This window comes from Scleropages formosus, chromosome 10 (genome assembly GCF_900964775.1).
Source record: "Scleropages formosus chromosome 10, fSclFor1.1, whole genome shotgun sequence".
NCBI classification, from domain to species: domain Eukaryota; kingdom Metazoa; phylum Chordata; class Actinopteri; order Osteoglossiformes; family Osteoglossidae; genus Scleropages; species Scleropages formosus.
Genome location: NC_041815.1, coordinates 28,846,200 through 28,860,429, shown reverse-complemented (window position 1 = coordinate 28,860,429; position 14,230 = coordinate 28,846,200). Strand labels below are relative to the sequence as shown.

The 14,230-nt window shown below is 46.8% G+C and overlaps 4 protein-coding genes across 5 annotated transcripts; 3 read left to right on the top strand and 1 right to left on the bottom strand.

The window, feature by feature from the left end:
* Window positions 1-125: 125 nt before the first annotated feature.
* sfrp2l (secreted frizzled-related protein 2 like) lies at window positions 126-3,048 on the top strand. The gene is made up of 3 exons (XM_029255910.1): window positions 126-1,337; window positions 2,012-2,089; window positions 2,309-3,048. Exons 1-3 carry the CDS (start codon window positions 806-808, stop codon window positions 2,623-2,625), a joined length of 927 nt encoding a protein of 308 aa, XP_029111743.1. The 5' UTR covers window positions 126-805; the 3' UTR covers window positions 2,626-3,048.
* A 1,197-nt stretch (window positions 3,049-4,245) lies between these two features.
* tomt (transmembrane O-methyltransferase) lies at window positions 4,246-5,526 on the top strand. Its single transcript, XM_018748652.1, has 3 exons — window positions 4,246-4,538; window positions 4,618-4,814; window positions 5,104-5,526. The coding sequence occupies exons 1-3, from the start codon at window positions 4,277-4,279 to the stop codon at window positions 5,422-5,424; spliced, it is 780 nt and encodes a 259-aa protein (XP_018604168.1). The 5' UTR covers window positions 4,246-4,276; the 3' UTR covers window positions 5,425-5,526.
* Window positions 5,527-5,656: 130 nt separating this feature from the next.
* Window positions 5,657-8,748, bottom strand: anapc15 (anaphase promoting complex subunit 15). Its single transcript, XM_018748651.2, has 5 exons — window positions 8,645-8,748; window positions 6,833-6,953; window positions 6,631-6,690; window positions 6,361-6,498; window positions 5,657-6,272 (listed from the first exon to the last, which is right to left on the bottom strand). Exons 2-5 carry the CDS (start codon window positions 6,950-6,952, stop codon window positions 6,225-6,227), a joined length of 366 nt encoding a protein of 121 aa, XP_018604167.1. The 5' UTR covers window position 6,953; window positions 8,645-8,748; the 3' UTR covers window positions 5,657-6,224.
* Window positions 8,749-8,884: 136 nt separating this feature from the next.
* Window positions 8,885-12,719, top strand: folr (folate receptor). 2 transcript variants are annotated; one of them, XM_018748650.1, is made up of 6 exons: window positions 8,885-8,979; window positions 9,534-9,656; window positions 10,242-10,374; window positions 11,043-11,231; window positions 12,080-12,215; window positions 12,436-12,719. In XM_018748650.1, the coding sequence occupies exons 3-6, from the start codon at window positions 10,246-10,248 to the stop codon at window positions 12,702-12,704; spliced, it is 723 nt and encodes a 240-aa protein (XP_018604166.1). In that variant the 5' UTR covers window positions 8,885-8,979; window positions 9,534-9,656; window positions 10,242-10,245; the 3' UTR covers window positions 12,705-12,719. The 2 variants fall into 2 exon arrangements, with proteins under 2 accessions (XP_018604166.1, XP_018604164.1); XM_018748648.1 differs by lacking the exon at window positions 8,885-8,979 and having other exon boundaries at window positions 9,334-9,656.
* The last annotated feature ends 1,511 nt before the right edge of the window (window positions 12,720-14,230 follow it).

The following is a 14,230-nucleotide window of genomic DNA, read 5'->3' as shown; positions in this document are numbered from 1 at the left end:
TTTGCAAACGAGGAATTCCAATCACATGACAGCCAATAAGGGGCGACGTCACGTGACTTCCGGCCGGCGTGAAGCCTGTCAGCGACAATCAAACCCGTGTCACGTGATCTGCGTCTAAAAAAAAAAAAACTGTCGCAGAGGTTTAAACTGCTTCGCAATTCGTTGTTGGAGTCGTGTACGCGCTTTAAACAGTAAAGTAAGTACACTTAATGCGTCGCGTAGTTTTAGGATGATTTTCAGCTGCGTTTTCTCATGGCTCAACTTATCGCGACCTGCAGTTCTGCTGCTGCAGGGTGCCGATTTCACTCTCTGACGTCGGGCTACTAATTATATATATACGCAGCACGCAAGAATAAGAACATCTCTAGCTGGCACCCAGAGTAAGCCCGTAAACTCGGTCTCTCCCGTGAATTGCGCGTAAAGCCCCGGCTCCCGCGCCTGTCACGTGACGCTCGCCCGGGCGCGCGCTCCGACTTAAAAGGCACTCGCGGGAGCGCGCCGCTCGCTTCGGCGCAAGGACTGGAGTTAAAAGCGGCGCCGCGGGGGGTCTTAATGACAGCGCGCCTTTATGGCCCTCCATAAAGGCGCGCTTTGTTGGGACCCGTCGGACAGGATGTGCCGCAGCCGCGAGGCCTTTCATGAACGCACACACGCGTGCGTTAAAACGCGGCTGTAGAGTGTCCCTTAACCACATGAGAATGAGGGCTGCCGCGGTGACTGGTGTCTAGCGCACCGATCGCCTGCGTTCCGGGTCGGGCTGAGCTGAGAGCAGCAGTGCAGTGCAGTGCAGTGCCGTGTCCTCCACATGGCTTCCCCGGTGCTTCCATACTGGACCCTGCTTCCATACTGGACCCTGCTTCCGTGCTGGACGCGGCTCCCCCTTGGGACACTTTCGCTGGCGGACAGCTCCTTTCAACTGGGCTCACGTCGCTCCTCGGCGTGCAAACCCATTCCCAGCACCCTGACCCTGTGCCACGACGTGGGCTACAAGGAGATGCGCCTCCCCAACCTTCTGGGTCACGGCACCATGAGAGAAGCGCAGCAGCAGTCGGGGCCCTGGGCCCCGCTCGTGTCCAAAGGGTGCCACCGCGACACGCAGCGCTTCCTGTGCTCCCTCTTCGCTCCCGTGTGTTTGCCCGAGCTCGCGGAGCCGGTGCGGCCCTGCAGGCGCTTCTGCGAAGCCGTGCGGGACGGATGCGGGCCGGTGATGAGCGCCTTCGGCTTCCCGTGGCCGCACGTGTTCAACTGCAGCTTGTTTCCCGGGGACACGCGCCTGTGCGTCCCTGCGTCTGCAGCAGAGCCCCTGAGCCATGAGGGATCGCGCCTTGTGGCAGAAGGTTCGTTCCTGTACTCGCTGGCATGTCGCTTCGTCCCTCCCGCATTATGTGTCTGCGAGAGCTTTATGCATTTGCACGCAACGAGTTTGATGGAGAGGGTGGATGTTCTAGTGGCCACGTTCGACATGAAGCCAGGGTCCGAATCTGAGCCTTTTAAGAAGGTGCCATGAATACATAATTACTATAGAAACGGTACAGAGCTGCAGTACCTGCAGTGACCTGCATGAGCACCTATAGGAAGCTTGGAAATAGTGGCAGGATACATACAAAATAAATGGGTGCAGTTGCAGTAATTTTGTGATGTAGCTACATGGAAACAGTGGGATATTAATGTGCATTCAAGTAGGGATATGGATTATGATGTGCCCTTCAGGGGTTGGCAGGGCACACTGTTTTGGGCAGGTTGGGAGAAGCTGTTTTTGTGCCTTACTGTTTGGGTCATTATTGCCCTGTATCTCAGGAAGGGGGGGATTGGAACAAGGTTGAGTTGGGTTGGGCTCTTCAATGATCCGGGGACCCAGGTCTGGAAATACCGAGACACAAGTGACGGTTCTTTGTTTAAAGCGTAGGATGTAAAATTCACATATGGATACTATTAATGTGCATGGGTAAAGGTAAATGATGTAAAGGTGTTGTGCTGATCCTTGGAAACATTCCTCTGCACCCCCTGCCAGCAACAATATGTGATGCCTGCAATCTTGGAGATGATGGGGAGAAAGTGATTCGATCCAGTTACTGCAAGACTCATTTTGGTGAGTCCGAAAGATGAATTTGCCAAAGAGTAAGAGTTCGGTACAATTTTAAGTGATTTGAAATTTCTACATAAGCAGGTTTAATTATTGTATTGCAATGTAACTCCATACAATGTTAAGTTCAGCAAAAGAAGGGTTTATAATAATTTTTCAACATGCAGGTTTGCCAAAAACTCAAAGTACAAGGAATTATTTTCTTTTTATGCCCTTTTATTGTAGCCTTCAGTTTTAAACTGGGAGAGAGCTCCGTGGTGGGAGAGGACCGCAGGGTTGTCGCCAGCGGGCGGATCAAGGTGCTGCTGCGCAGGGGAGCCTTTACCCCCCAGGGGGCAGTTGCGCAGGGCACCCTCTGGCTGCCGCAGGGGAGAAGCTGCACCTGTGAACCCCTGGAACGCCCCTTTCTGGGCCCCCTTGTAGGGCTGGGAAGCATCGATGGAGACAGGCCGGTCTTCGCTGCTCTGATGAAGTGGACCGGTGCCGAGCGCAAGATCAAGAAGTTCCTCAGGGGTCTGCAGAGAACAAAATGCTCACATTAAGGCTCTCTTAACATTGCATATGAATTGTGAAAATGTAACAGTCTTGTCTCATGTTATAAGAGGGATCCGCCAACCGAGAGATGGAGGTAGATGGAATAAAAATGGCCAAAGCAAAGACGGTGCAATAACAGCGAACTGCTGTATGCATGCTTTTTCCATCAGTTGGTAAAACAATAAATTAATTTGTATAAATGAGTCGTCGTGTTTTCTTCTAGATGGTTCTCTCTATTGTGTGAATGGGGAGGAAAAGTAATTCGATGCCCTATTGACTGCACTTGGGCAAGAGAACATGATCCCAGCGCAGCTCTCCCGCTCCCCTGAAGGTGGCCAGAGGAGTCTTCCTGGGGAGGAGCGGCTGCTTTCGAATAATTCATAAGCACCAGCCTGCTGGCTGCAACAGAGCCAGGTTCTCTTACCTGCTCTCACCTGTCCTGTCATCATGAGCGCAGAAGCCTTTTGTCTTGGTGTCCATCCTTCCTTTTTCGGCTGAACCTTCTCTTCGAAGGTAAGGGAATCACCACGTTCCTGCTTTTACCACCGTTACACAATTTACCAAATAGTTTCTTGCATGGCACCATCTATGAATTTTGTTATTTATATATATATATATAAATTAGTCTTTTATGTAACCATGTATGAGAAGGGGCTTTCTTCAGATTGGTCTACAAGTGCTTCTCTGCAGGCCTGTCCTACTAATACCTACTGATCAATATCAGGTTCAGAGAGGTGGAGCGTGTACCCCTAGTGCTGGGCTATTTCTGGGCTGTGGGTTGGAGTCCATTTTCGCCAAGTTTGCATGAGTTTCCTCCAGCTGCTCTGGTTTCCTCACACAGTCCAAGGCCATGGGTAAACTGCCCTTACTGTGTATATGTGCGAACGAACGTACATGAGTGTGATTGCCCTGAGATGGAACGGCACCCCTCCAGCCTGGACCCTAACCCTCGCATCCTTTGTTTGCGGCATAGGCTCCAGACCACCTTGACCCAGAATTACACCAGTGGTGGTTGTTACCGGACTAATGGATGGATTGGGCTTGGTTAATATGCACAGTGTTGTGTTTTGGGAAGGGCCCAATAGGAGAGGACAGAATTTTCTAGTCTGACTGAAATAAGAAAACTCTAGTAGCAGAACTCTGGGAATGTATTAATGTACAGGTATATTAATACTGTATAATGTAAAAATGTATTAACTGTTGAGAAAATTTTATCTTTAAAATTTTTGACTGTACGATTAAGGCTTTATTGCTGAACGCATGTTTGGTGCGCGGAGAATCATTCCACATGTCCGATTCCATTATGGTTGTCTTGTTACTCCAGCACTTTGGCCTAAAGACAAGTGTCTGCTGAGGTATTGAACATAACAGAAGCAGAAAGTGGTTGGAAAACAGTTCTAGATTTACTGATTTACCTGACACTGTTAAGCTACCAACAATTATTTAACCTAATTTTTACTAGAGCAATTCAAGGTTGGTGCTCAAAGGCACTTCATCAGGACGTGGAATTTGAACCCTAACCTCTGAGCGCAAGAATAGCAGCTCTCACCACTTTGCTACCTGCAGCAGCAATTTTAAAGTTCATCACAAAGGATACATGCTGAGTAACACAGTATATCCTTCCCGTAGTTTCAGGGCTGCCGTTGGAGGAAGGAAAGGATGGTGTCGCCCGCCATTGCCCTGGCCTTCCTGCCACTCGTACTCACGCTGATCATCAGGTACCGGTACTATTTTGTTCTCTTCTACCGGTCGGTTCTGGTGCGCATGGTGCACGACTGCCTCACGGGTCTTTCCCGAGAGGAGCGCGCGTTCCAGTACGTCCTGACCCACGCCACCCCAGGGGATCCCGACAGCATCCTGGACACCTTTGACCACTGGTGCACTGAGATCGAGTTCATCAGCAACATCGGTCCCAAGAAAGGTACGCCATCTCCTACGGCTCGTGTCCGGAAAAGTGCCGCGGCCTCCGCTGAGCGGTCCCTCTGGCCTGTGCTGTGCAGGTCTGGTGCTGGACAAGCTGCTGAAGGAGAACTGTCCGCTGACGGTGCTGGAGCTGGGCACACACTGCGGGTACAGCACTGTGCGCATGGCACGCTGCCTGCCCCTCGGCGCCCGCCTCTTCTCTGTGGAGATGGACGAGCGCAACGCCCTCGTGGCGGAGAAGATCATCCGCCTCGCTGGCTTTGACGACGACACGGTGAGAGCCGTTTAAAAGTCACATGTCGTCGTGTATGCCCATGTAATCAATAAACGGGCCAGCGGGTGGCGTAGTGGTCAGAGCCGTCACCTTGCAATCAAAGGACCCAGGTTCAAATCTCACCCCTGCTGCAACACCCTTACCCTGAACTCATACAGTAAAAATTACCCCGCTGTATTAACAGGTCAACCAGTGGCAGTAGCTTATTGTACAGACCTAACGTGGCAAATGGCCTTGGAGGAAAGAGTCGGATAAATGAGTTGTAAACAAAAGACTCATCTCGTCTTAGGTTGAGTTAATTGTGAGCCCATCGGATGAGGTCATTCCCAAGATGAGAGAGGACTATGGGGTTGAGCGGCTGGACTTTATCTTCATGGACCACTGGAAGCGCTGCTACCTTCCGGATCTCCAGCTGCTGGAGGGCAGCGGGCTGCTGGGACAGGGCACCGTCATCCTAGCTGACAACGTGATATTCCCGGGGGCGCCCAACTTCCTGAGGTACGTCAAGCACAGCGGCCTGTATCGGTACCGTGTGCACCGTGCCTCACTGGAGTACATCCGCGGAATCCGGGACGGCATGGCTGAGCTCATCTACCTGGGGACGAAGTGACATGGTTACAGTGCCCCTCCTGGAGAGCAGCCGGTGAGCAGAACCTGTCTCAGCTGTCTGGTACACAACAAGCACATCACCATGACGATGGTCAAGAAAAAGACCACCTCAAAGTCCCAGCAGCTCATTTGTCTTGTAATCATAATCTCAAGAAGGAAAACAGTCCCAGACGAGTTATGTAAACGGCGCAAGTTTCAGCTTGTTTTAAAGAAAAAGAAAATGCCCACTTTGTGTAACTTTATTCATTTTCACAGGACACGGTCTGTAAAACTTAAAAATATGCTCAACACTCTCAGGACAGTACATAAATATTTGAACCCTGTAGTCAACTGAGAATTATGTTTAAAAGTCAATAAAATATTTCAGTTTCACACCACTCTTTATAAAAAGGTTCACATCTCTTCTGTCTCATTTTAAGTGTTTCCTATTCAGCCGTTTCTACGAATTCACGGTCTTGCATGACAGGGTACAAGGAACGGAGACGGCCTCTGCTGCTCAGGAAGAATCAAGAACCACGTTTCTTGGTAGTCGTTAACTATTTAAAGCAAACCTCTTGCTGCTACTATGGTACAAGTATATGATAACACTCACAATTTTTACTGGTGGTTTAATACATTAGACAACACCATGCAGTAAAAAATAAATCTTGCCATGTCATTGGCCACCTGGGTCGCTGTGACATTCCAGATGTGCACAGTGCTAAAAACGCCAAGTCTTCAGTAAATGCTCCCAGGCGCTCTGTGGCCTCGTAGATCTACTCCAATCTGATCGAAGGTGCGAGAACAACACGGGGAGCCGTTTTATATCATCCACTGATCCTGATCCTGCTCGGCACCCTCCATGTCGACCTGCGGAGCACAGACAGCAGCAGAGGAAGAACCGTGAAGAAGAGGCAAAGTCACCTGTCATTCTTTGTTTCTCCCTACGTGCCCTCACCTCGTTGATCTCGCCGTCATCCGGGGACTCGTTGTAGTCGTTCATTTCGTCCATGTCCTGAATGTCCTCATCGTCCTCCGAGTCCTCCTCGCTGTCTTCCTCGTCTTCGTCGTCTTCCTCCTCTTCCTCATCAAACGTCTACAGACGCAGCAGGTGGCCTCAGCAAGTGTTCATCACAATTTAATTCAATCATGTTTTCTGGTGCCTAAAGCATCTTATTTAACCCATAACCAGAAACAAGAGTAGATTTCTGAAGACATTAAAAATTACCTCAAAGATGGGCTTCCCGATGGGCATTAAATTATTGTCTTTTTCGGCAATGCTCTGTAACTGTACGAGAAAAAGAAAGGGAATGATAAAGCAAGTTAAATTTCTTTGTGTGGCTCTGATCTGTATATGACCTTCAGAACTTTTCCATTGTTCAATGAACTCATAAACAAGGCGGCGACGGTCCTGAGAGTGCGATACACACCCAGGTCTGGTGCTGCTGCTCTTGCTGGTGCAGTTCAGTCTCGTCCACACACGGGCGGTCCAGGTTAAACCACAAGGACTCTGTCATGCGAGGGAACAACGAGGGAAACAACGTGGACATTCTAAATGGGAAGGGGGAAGAGGGAGTCGTGAAGAAAGAAATGGATGGTTATGGGTGTGTACAGAGACACAACGCTACCACCTACCACTGAGCTCGTGGGATCATTCTGCTCTTCCTACTGACATTTAATCCGTGTCGAGATTAATATCCGTGTGCAAAAACCACCCCTAAAGCCCCAGAAGGTGATGTGGAGCAATTTTTCCTATATTTCGTCTTTAACCGCATATCAATTCTCAGAACTACTTTAAGAATTATTAGACACAATTTATTTTTACTTAAATTTTCCTCACCTATTTATACAATTCCTGCATTGTGCAGCACACAAGTAACCTGTTTATCTGTCAAGCCAACAGATGGAAGCAAAGAGCACCAAAAAATAAAAGGAGCGAGGGACCACCACTGCAATTTAACTCACTTCCACATTGTTTACAATTTGCATCGATAAAATTGTAACAAATCATATACGTTACTGTGCAAAAGTCTTAGGCACTTAAATGTTTTGCAGAAATATTTGTTTTAGACCCTTATTTAACATCTTCTGCATTCGTGTCAATGGGAAAGAGCATATTTTAGATTTACAAGGATTCCTTTTGCACGAAGTTACAGTATTACAGTAAGGGTTTTGTATGTTGTTAAAGAAAGTATACACACACACACACACACACACACACACACACACACACACAGTCTGAAACTGCTTGTCCTGAGCAGGGTGATGGCAAGCCGGAGCCTAACCCAGCAACACAGAGCACAAGTGACAAGACTGGAGGGGGATGGGACACACCCAGGACGGGATGCCAGTCCATCGCAAGGCACCCCAAGCAGAACTCGAACCCTAGACCCGCCAGAGAGCGAACCCTGCCCAAGCCCGTCGCAACCCCGCTTGGGACAATCGTTGTTGACGATCGATGGTTACTGAGCTTTGTAGGAAGTTTATTAAGTAAAAGCATTATTTTTGGACGCATTCTCACTTTACAGCTCACTACAGCACCTAAAACTTTTGCACAGTACTGTAAATAAAGTCAATAAAATGAGGAACACTACGTTTTCCCTGAATAAACTGGCAGCAATCGATGCTGAATAGGAGTTAATGGACAGCAAGTACTTTTATTTTCAGTCATGTAAAATTTTTAACAGATGTTAAGAAAACAAAATGCTATACATCATATTATGTGTGTATGAGATTTTTACACAACTTGACCAGCAAATAAAGTCCATAAAGTTACGAACAAAATCGAGTTATGAACAGATTTCTGATCCCAAGTGTGTCGGTGAAGCGAGGAGCCAGAGTCTGCCAGAGTGCTACTCCCACAACCAAGAGGTTTCCAGACTGGAAGGAAGGAGCGTCTGCTCTGTGTAACTCCTCAATTTCTGCTGAAAACGCAGGGGGGGGGAGTAGTCGGAGAAGAATTTTCCTGCGTGATCAATAAATGATCTCTCTCTCGCATCTCCCTGATATTTCAGGTCAAAAAAATAATGAGAATCGCATCCCTTTCAAGACATAACATGATTGATTGATTCTGACTCGGCTAGTGCTGGACACTGACTGCATTTTATCATGTTAATTTATCAGTTTCACTCAGAGACCAACCATGTTGTCATTTTTTTTTTTTTTTTATTATTTAATGTTTTTAACACCTCGCTCTGACCTCCAAACATTAAAGTATCAATAAATGAAAACTGAGGCCCTACCTGAGAAAGAAACGGACCGGACAACACCGCTTCGCAAAAGAAATTTCAAACTAAACTCTGACGAGACGGAACTTGGTGTTCTCCATAATGAGTCCTCACGACGCTTCCTGTTTGTTTTCCGATGTGGATTACCAGTGCACATTTCCCGTGTGTTCACAGTTATGGTTCCGCAAGACGCGCTTCCGGTTTGCTCGTGCTCTATGGTTCCACTATGCATACTTCCTGTGTGTATCAGTTATAATTCACCACAGCAGGTTTCCTGAGTTCTCTCCATGAATTTTGCACCATACGCACGTGTCGAGCTATTTTGGCTGCCTGCGCAACGCGAGAAAGAGGTTATTTTAATCTTCAAAATCTTTTATTATGTTCCATTTTTATAACGCAATTTTTTTGTCTATTATTTGCTGCAGCCAGGCTTAATAACCCATAAATACTTGCACCTGTAGGAATGAGGCTCATGCTTAAAATTTAAAACAACAAAAAAAAGAGATCAGTTTGTTAAAGTATAAACAGGTATACATAAGGATACTTAAGTGAAAAAAGGTGGTAAGTGATAAGGCCAGTAATTGGAAGAGAGGTTCACCTTGAACCCTGATGGGTTAATGTTCCCATGGGGGAGTGTAAAGATAAGATGTTTTTCAGCATGGCTATAAAATGAGGACTGACCAAGGCCTTAATGACAGGAGCCACCCAGGGCTGCTGATATTTCGGAAGTGTGCAAAAGTGTTATGGCCTTGCTGAGGCTGGCAGTCCTCCTGGTGGAACAGCGTGAGACTTTGTCCTCTGGCTGGTGTGACGTGTGTGCGGCCTGAGGAAGTCATCTCAGTCGCTGCGAGGACACAAACGCACTTGCTCCGAGCTTCACTGATATTCTCTGGGCTGTTCCAAGGTGCCTGGGAGAAGCTGAACGGAAAGCCACGGAAGAGGGTGTTTTTTCTAGCGAGGCTCCCTCATTTTTATTCACGCAGAGGACAGACGCTTCGGGGGACAAGCTGGGAAACCCCACAGAAGGGTATTAATTTTTTTTTTTTTTTTTTTTTTTTTTTCCTCCTCCTCTCTTCTCCCCCCCCCCCCCCCCCCCTAAATGTGGGCTTAAAATGCTTCTTTGGTGTTTCATGGTGGAGTTCCAGTGCTGTGCTGACATCCTAAATTTGTCACAATGCGGCGAGTCATAACCAGAATTCATTATTTGAAGCTTATGAGTATGAAGAAATGATTGATAATGAGAAAGGGATAATAGGCATTTACTGACCCAAAATACTGTTTCTTTCTTTTATAAGTATTAATGAATCAGTTCATAAGTTTACTGTTATGTCTATTTCATATAGCTCAAGTTCTCCTCTTTAACTTTCATGAATGTTCTATGGCTGCCATTAATAATGTGAGGAATTGGCTCCTGCTGCAAGCTGTGTGTTGCTTGTGCACTGTCCCCTGGACAAATGTATCTGTTATATAATCCTGAAAGTCTACACGTGAGGTATGGCAGGGTGATGTACAATAGCACACTTTAAATTCGCACTCCGAGGCAATATGTTGTGTCATTGTGACAATGGAAGAGGGGGAGAAAGTGGTTGAACAGTTGCTTCTGTTCCTGCAGAGCTATGCTGACCTTAACTGTGTTGCTGACCCTGGTGGTCACGGTGCTCACTCAAGAAAACCTGCTGAACATGTGCATGGATGCTAAGCATCACAAGACGAAGCCTGGCCCGGAAGGAAAGTTGTATCAGCAAGTATGGAAAAATCGCCATGAGCAGCACATTCCTCTGGTGTCACTCTAAGGCACAGAAGCACAGTCCCTTTATGGATGGTGCAGCTTGCCATATGCAGGCAATTAATACTGTATGGAGGAAAATGAGACTAGAAAAGATGAGTGACACTTGGCCACTTGATATTACTGTGAATGGGGTACTGGTGGCATACAGTGAAGAACATGGCTTTATAAAAAGGTTGCTGGGTCAAAGCACACTTCTGTATTACTATTATAATCATACATGCTGGCGAGGCACCGACTCCCTCGCTGCGGGAGGAATACCCAGTTGTATCAAGTGGTAAACCTGTCGCTTGTGCTTTGCGGTGATTAGCGTCTAGGATCAATAACAAATACAGCCACCAAAATGGATTTTGGTCCACACTTTGTTACAACATGATACCCCTTGGTACTTCAGGTGATTCGGTTTTCATTATGAGATTCAAACATGTGGGAAAGCATAGTCTTTAGCCTGCTGGTTTTTTTTTTTTAAAAAGGAGAAACGCACCCGGATTATGAGTTTTAGGCGTACGTTACACCAGCCACGATATTACCCACAATACTGTTGCGCTCACCGTCAATCCATAGCTTCTCTTTGGTTTGCCTGGCTGCTGTTATCACTGTGTGTCCTGTACATGCTGTGCATTTCAGTGCTCGCCCTGGAAGGACAACGCCTGCTGTTTAGCCAACACCACCGAAGAGGCCCACAAGGACAACTCGTATCTGTACAACTTCAACTGGGACCACTGTGGTGCCATGACGGACAAATGCAAAAGGCATTTCATCCAGGACACCTGCTTCTACGAGTGCTCCCCACACCTTGGACCTTGGATTCAGAAAGTAGGTACTTGCAGGAGCTTGAACATTTCAAAGAAATTTGAGAGAATTCCAGGTTCATCCAGTAGGGGACGATGTAACATTTTCTTTGGTGGAATGTCATCATCCTTCACCATGGTACTTTTTTAAAATACACTCTTGAAGGTTGTGGAAGTTCAGTATTTTGAGGGAAGCCTGATCTATTAAATTAGATACACAATAATTGTGTGTGTGTGTGTGTGTGTGTGTTCCACTGATGTATGGATGAGTGACCTAGTGTATCTAGCCGTGTAAGTCAGTGTTGTGAATAAGGTGTGTGTGTGTGTGTGTGTGGGCTCATAACACTACAGAGTTCATCGGAAGTCGCTTTGGCGAAAAGTGTCTCCTGAATAAAGAAATGTGAATTATTTGATCATTCTAAGAAAATCACTGAGTTTCATGTAGTTTTGAACGTGCTGCAGATGCTCTTATTCAGATCACGTAAAAATTCCACTAATTTGTTAGTTTACAGCTTTACCTGCATTTCCCACTTCTGCCACACTTCTTTGAATTTGTAATTACTGCAGGAAATTTTCACTCGTATATTGAAAAACATTATCCTTCTTGAATATAATTTCTCAGACTAATGTTCAAAGCTTGAACCCCAAAAAATTTTATTTAAAAACACACATATGCTCCATAAAGTACATTAGGACTCAGAATTGTGCCATGTATAGTATGGGAGATGCACTAAAAAAATTGCATCTACTACAGTGGACAAAAATGAATGTCTTTGGAAATGCCAAACAAATCCAATTACCATCTTTACTTGTGGAATATGGGGGGGGGGGAATTCAAGATGTGAGTCCTTGTCCCCACCCTCGCACCTCCAGGTGAACAGTAGCTGGCGAAAGGAGCGGATTTTGGACGTCCCGCTGTGCCGGGAGGACTGTGAGACCTGGTGGGAAGACTGTAAAGATGACCACACCTGCAAGGAAAACTGGCACGTTGGCTGGGACTGGAGCACAGGTTTGACACGATTTGTAGCACATTGAGTTGCTACGATATAGCACCAGCAGGTGGTGGTGTGGTTAGACCCGCTGCCTTGCACTCGGAGGGCCCCGGTTTGAATCTCTAATCCTGCTGTGATATCGATACAGTAACAGATTAGTCTTTTAAATGGGTAAAAGACTAAAGTCATGGTATGAAAATAATACGTGGGGCAAAAAGGTTCTTTCTTGTTTCCCAGATGTCAATCGATGTCCTGAGGGGACCCAGTGCAAGAAGTTCTCAGAGATCTTTCCCACAGCCCAGAGCATGTGTGAGAAGATCTGGTCCAGATCCTACAAATACACTACCTACACCAAAGACAGTGGCAAGTGCATGCAGATGTGGTTCAGCGAGGGGGATAATCCCAATAAGAAGGTGGCTGAATATTACCTGAACAACATCGGCCCTGCCATGGCACCAGGCTCCCTGCTCCTCCTCTCAGTCACACTGTCACTGCTCCTTTTCTAAATAAAATGCCTAAACATTGAAAAAGTGTTGCTGCTGCAATCTTTCAATGAGTCACTGTGCGTAAGGTTTATAGTTTACTTTCCTGGAAGTTTCACTTTGTCCAGCAAGTTTTCTGCACCGTGGAATCGTCCAAATCTCTCTTATGGTGACGGACTCAGTCTGTGGTAATTTACTTCCTGTTTTAGAGCCTCGGTTCCTTGCAATGTTCTTTTTGTAACTTGCTAGTGACCAAATCGCTCTGTGAAATCAAACAGGCCAGCATTGGTCAACTTGAGGCCAGAAGTTTGAGTGTGTTAATAGTGAGTACCACATTATAACAGTATGTACAGTACTGCGTAAGCAAACAAAGATTTCCTTTTTCCCTGAAGGAAGCCTGTCATCTCTTTTGGTAATCGCTGGGCATCTGGTTTTGACTCATGGCAAGATTATTTTTTTTTTTTTTTTTTTTTTTTTTGGGCAAAGGGAAAAAGACCACAGGGCTTAAATTAGAAAGCCCACCCCTCCCGTTCTCCAGAGGTAAAATAAACTAGGCTGAGAATTTGGGCAAAGCCACTTCCATATTCTATGAGGGCCGCAATCTCTGCTTCTCCTTTCCTCTCCTCTCTCCGTGATGCTCCAAAATGGATTTCTGTTCAACAACCACCCCTGCCTCCAGCACATGTGACAGAGCCTGAGTCACTCTCCATGAGGTCATCAGCTGTGACCCCTGACCTCCTAGCAGGGTGAATGCCCAACCTCGATCGGTGGCCAGTGAGACCGCAGGCCCTGGGCAGGATGTTGATGCAGGGTAGCAGGCAGATACTGTACGTACCTCGTGACACGCTGTAAGCGCAGGTTTTGAGCTCTCTGCAGGGGGTCGAGGCTGGTTTTGGGTGTCGCGGGCCAAAACTACAGCTATTTTTATCTGACCTTCCTTTATTACTTATTACATTCCTGGCGAAGGATCACGTCCAGAACATACTTCCTCACTGTCTGCTCTTATCCGCTGACTTCAGCACCAGCCAGACAGCATGGGGCCTCCTCGAACCAGCGCGCTGTGAGGGGTGGGGCCTTCAAAACTCCTTGCCCAGGGTTTCAGACAGCAGGAGCTCACCATGGCACACTTTTCTACAGCACATAAGAGACATTAACCGCACCAGGTGGCGCAGTGGTTAAGGCTGAAGATCCTGGGTTCAAATTGTACCTCCGGTTGTACCCTTGATGGAGACACTGACCCTGAGCTAAATACAGTAAAAACTACCCAGCTGCATCAACAGGTAAATAAGTAGGTTAGTGTACAAAATAAACTTTATAATAAGTCACCTTGGGAAAAAAGAGTGAAATAATGAAATACTCCATAATGTGTGTCCTGGACATTGTTAACTTTTGCAGTTTCTGGAGTTGGATATTGACAGCAAACATATTTCAAGATTCAGCGGGATTCTTAACGTCTCGCTGGACACAAATATTTACAAACACCGAGTTTAGACGCCGCGTCAAGCGCTGCCGTTCGTTCTTTGTCAGCGATTCGCAACGCTCGTTCCTTC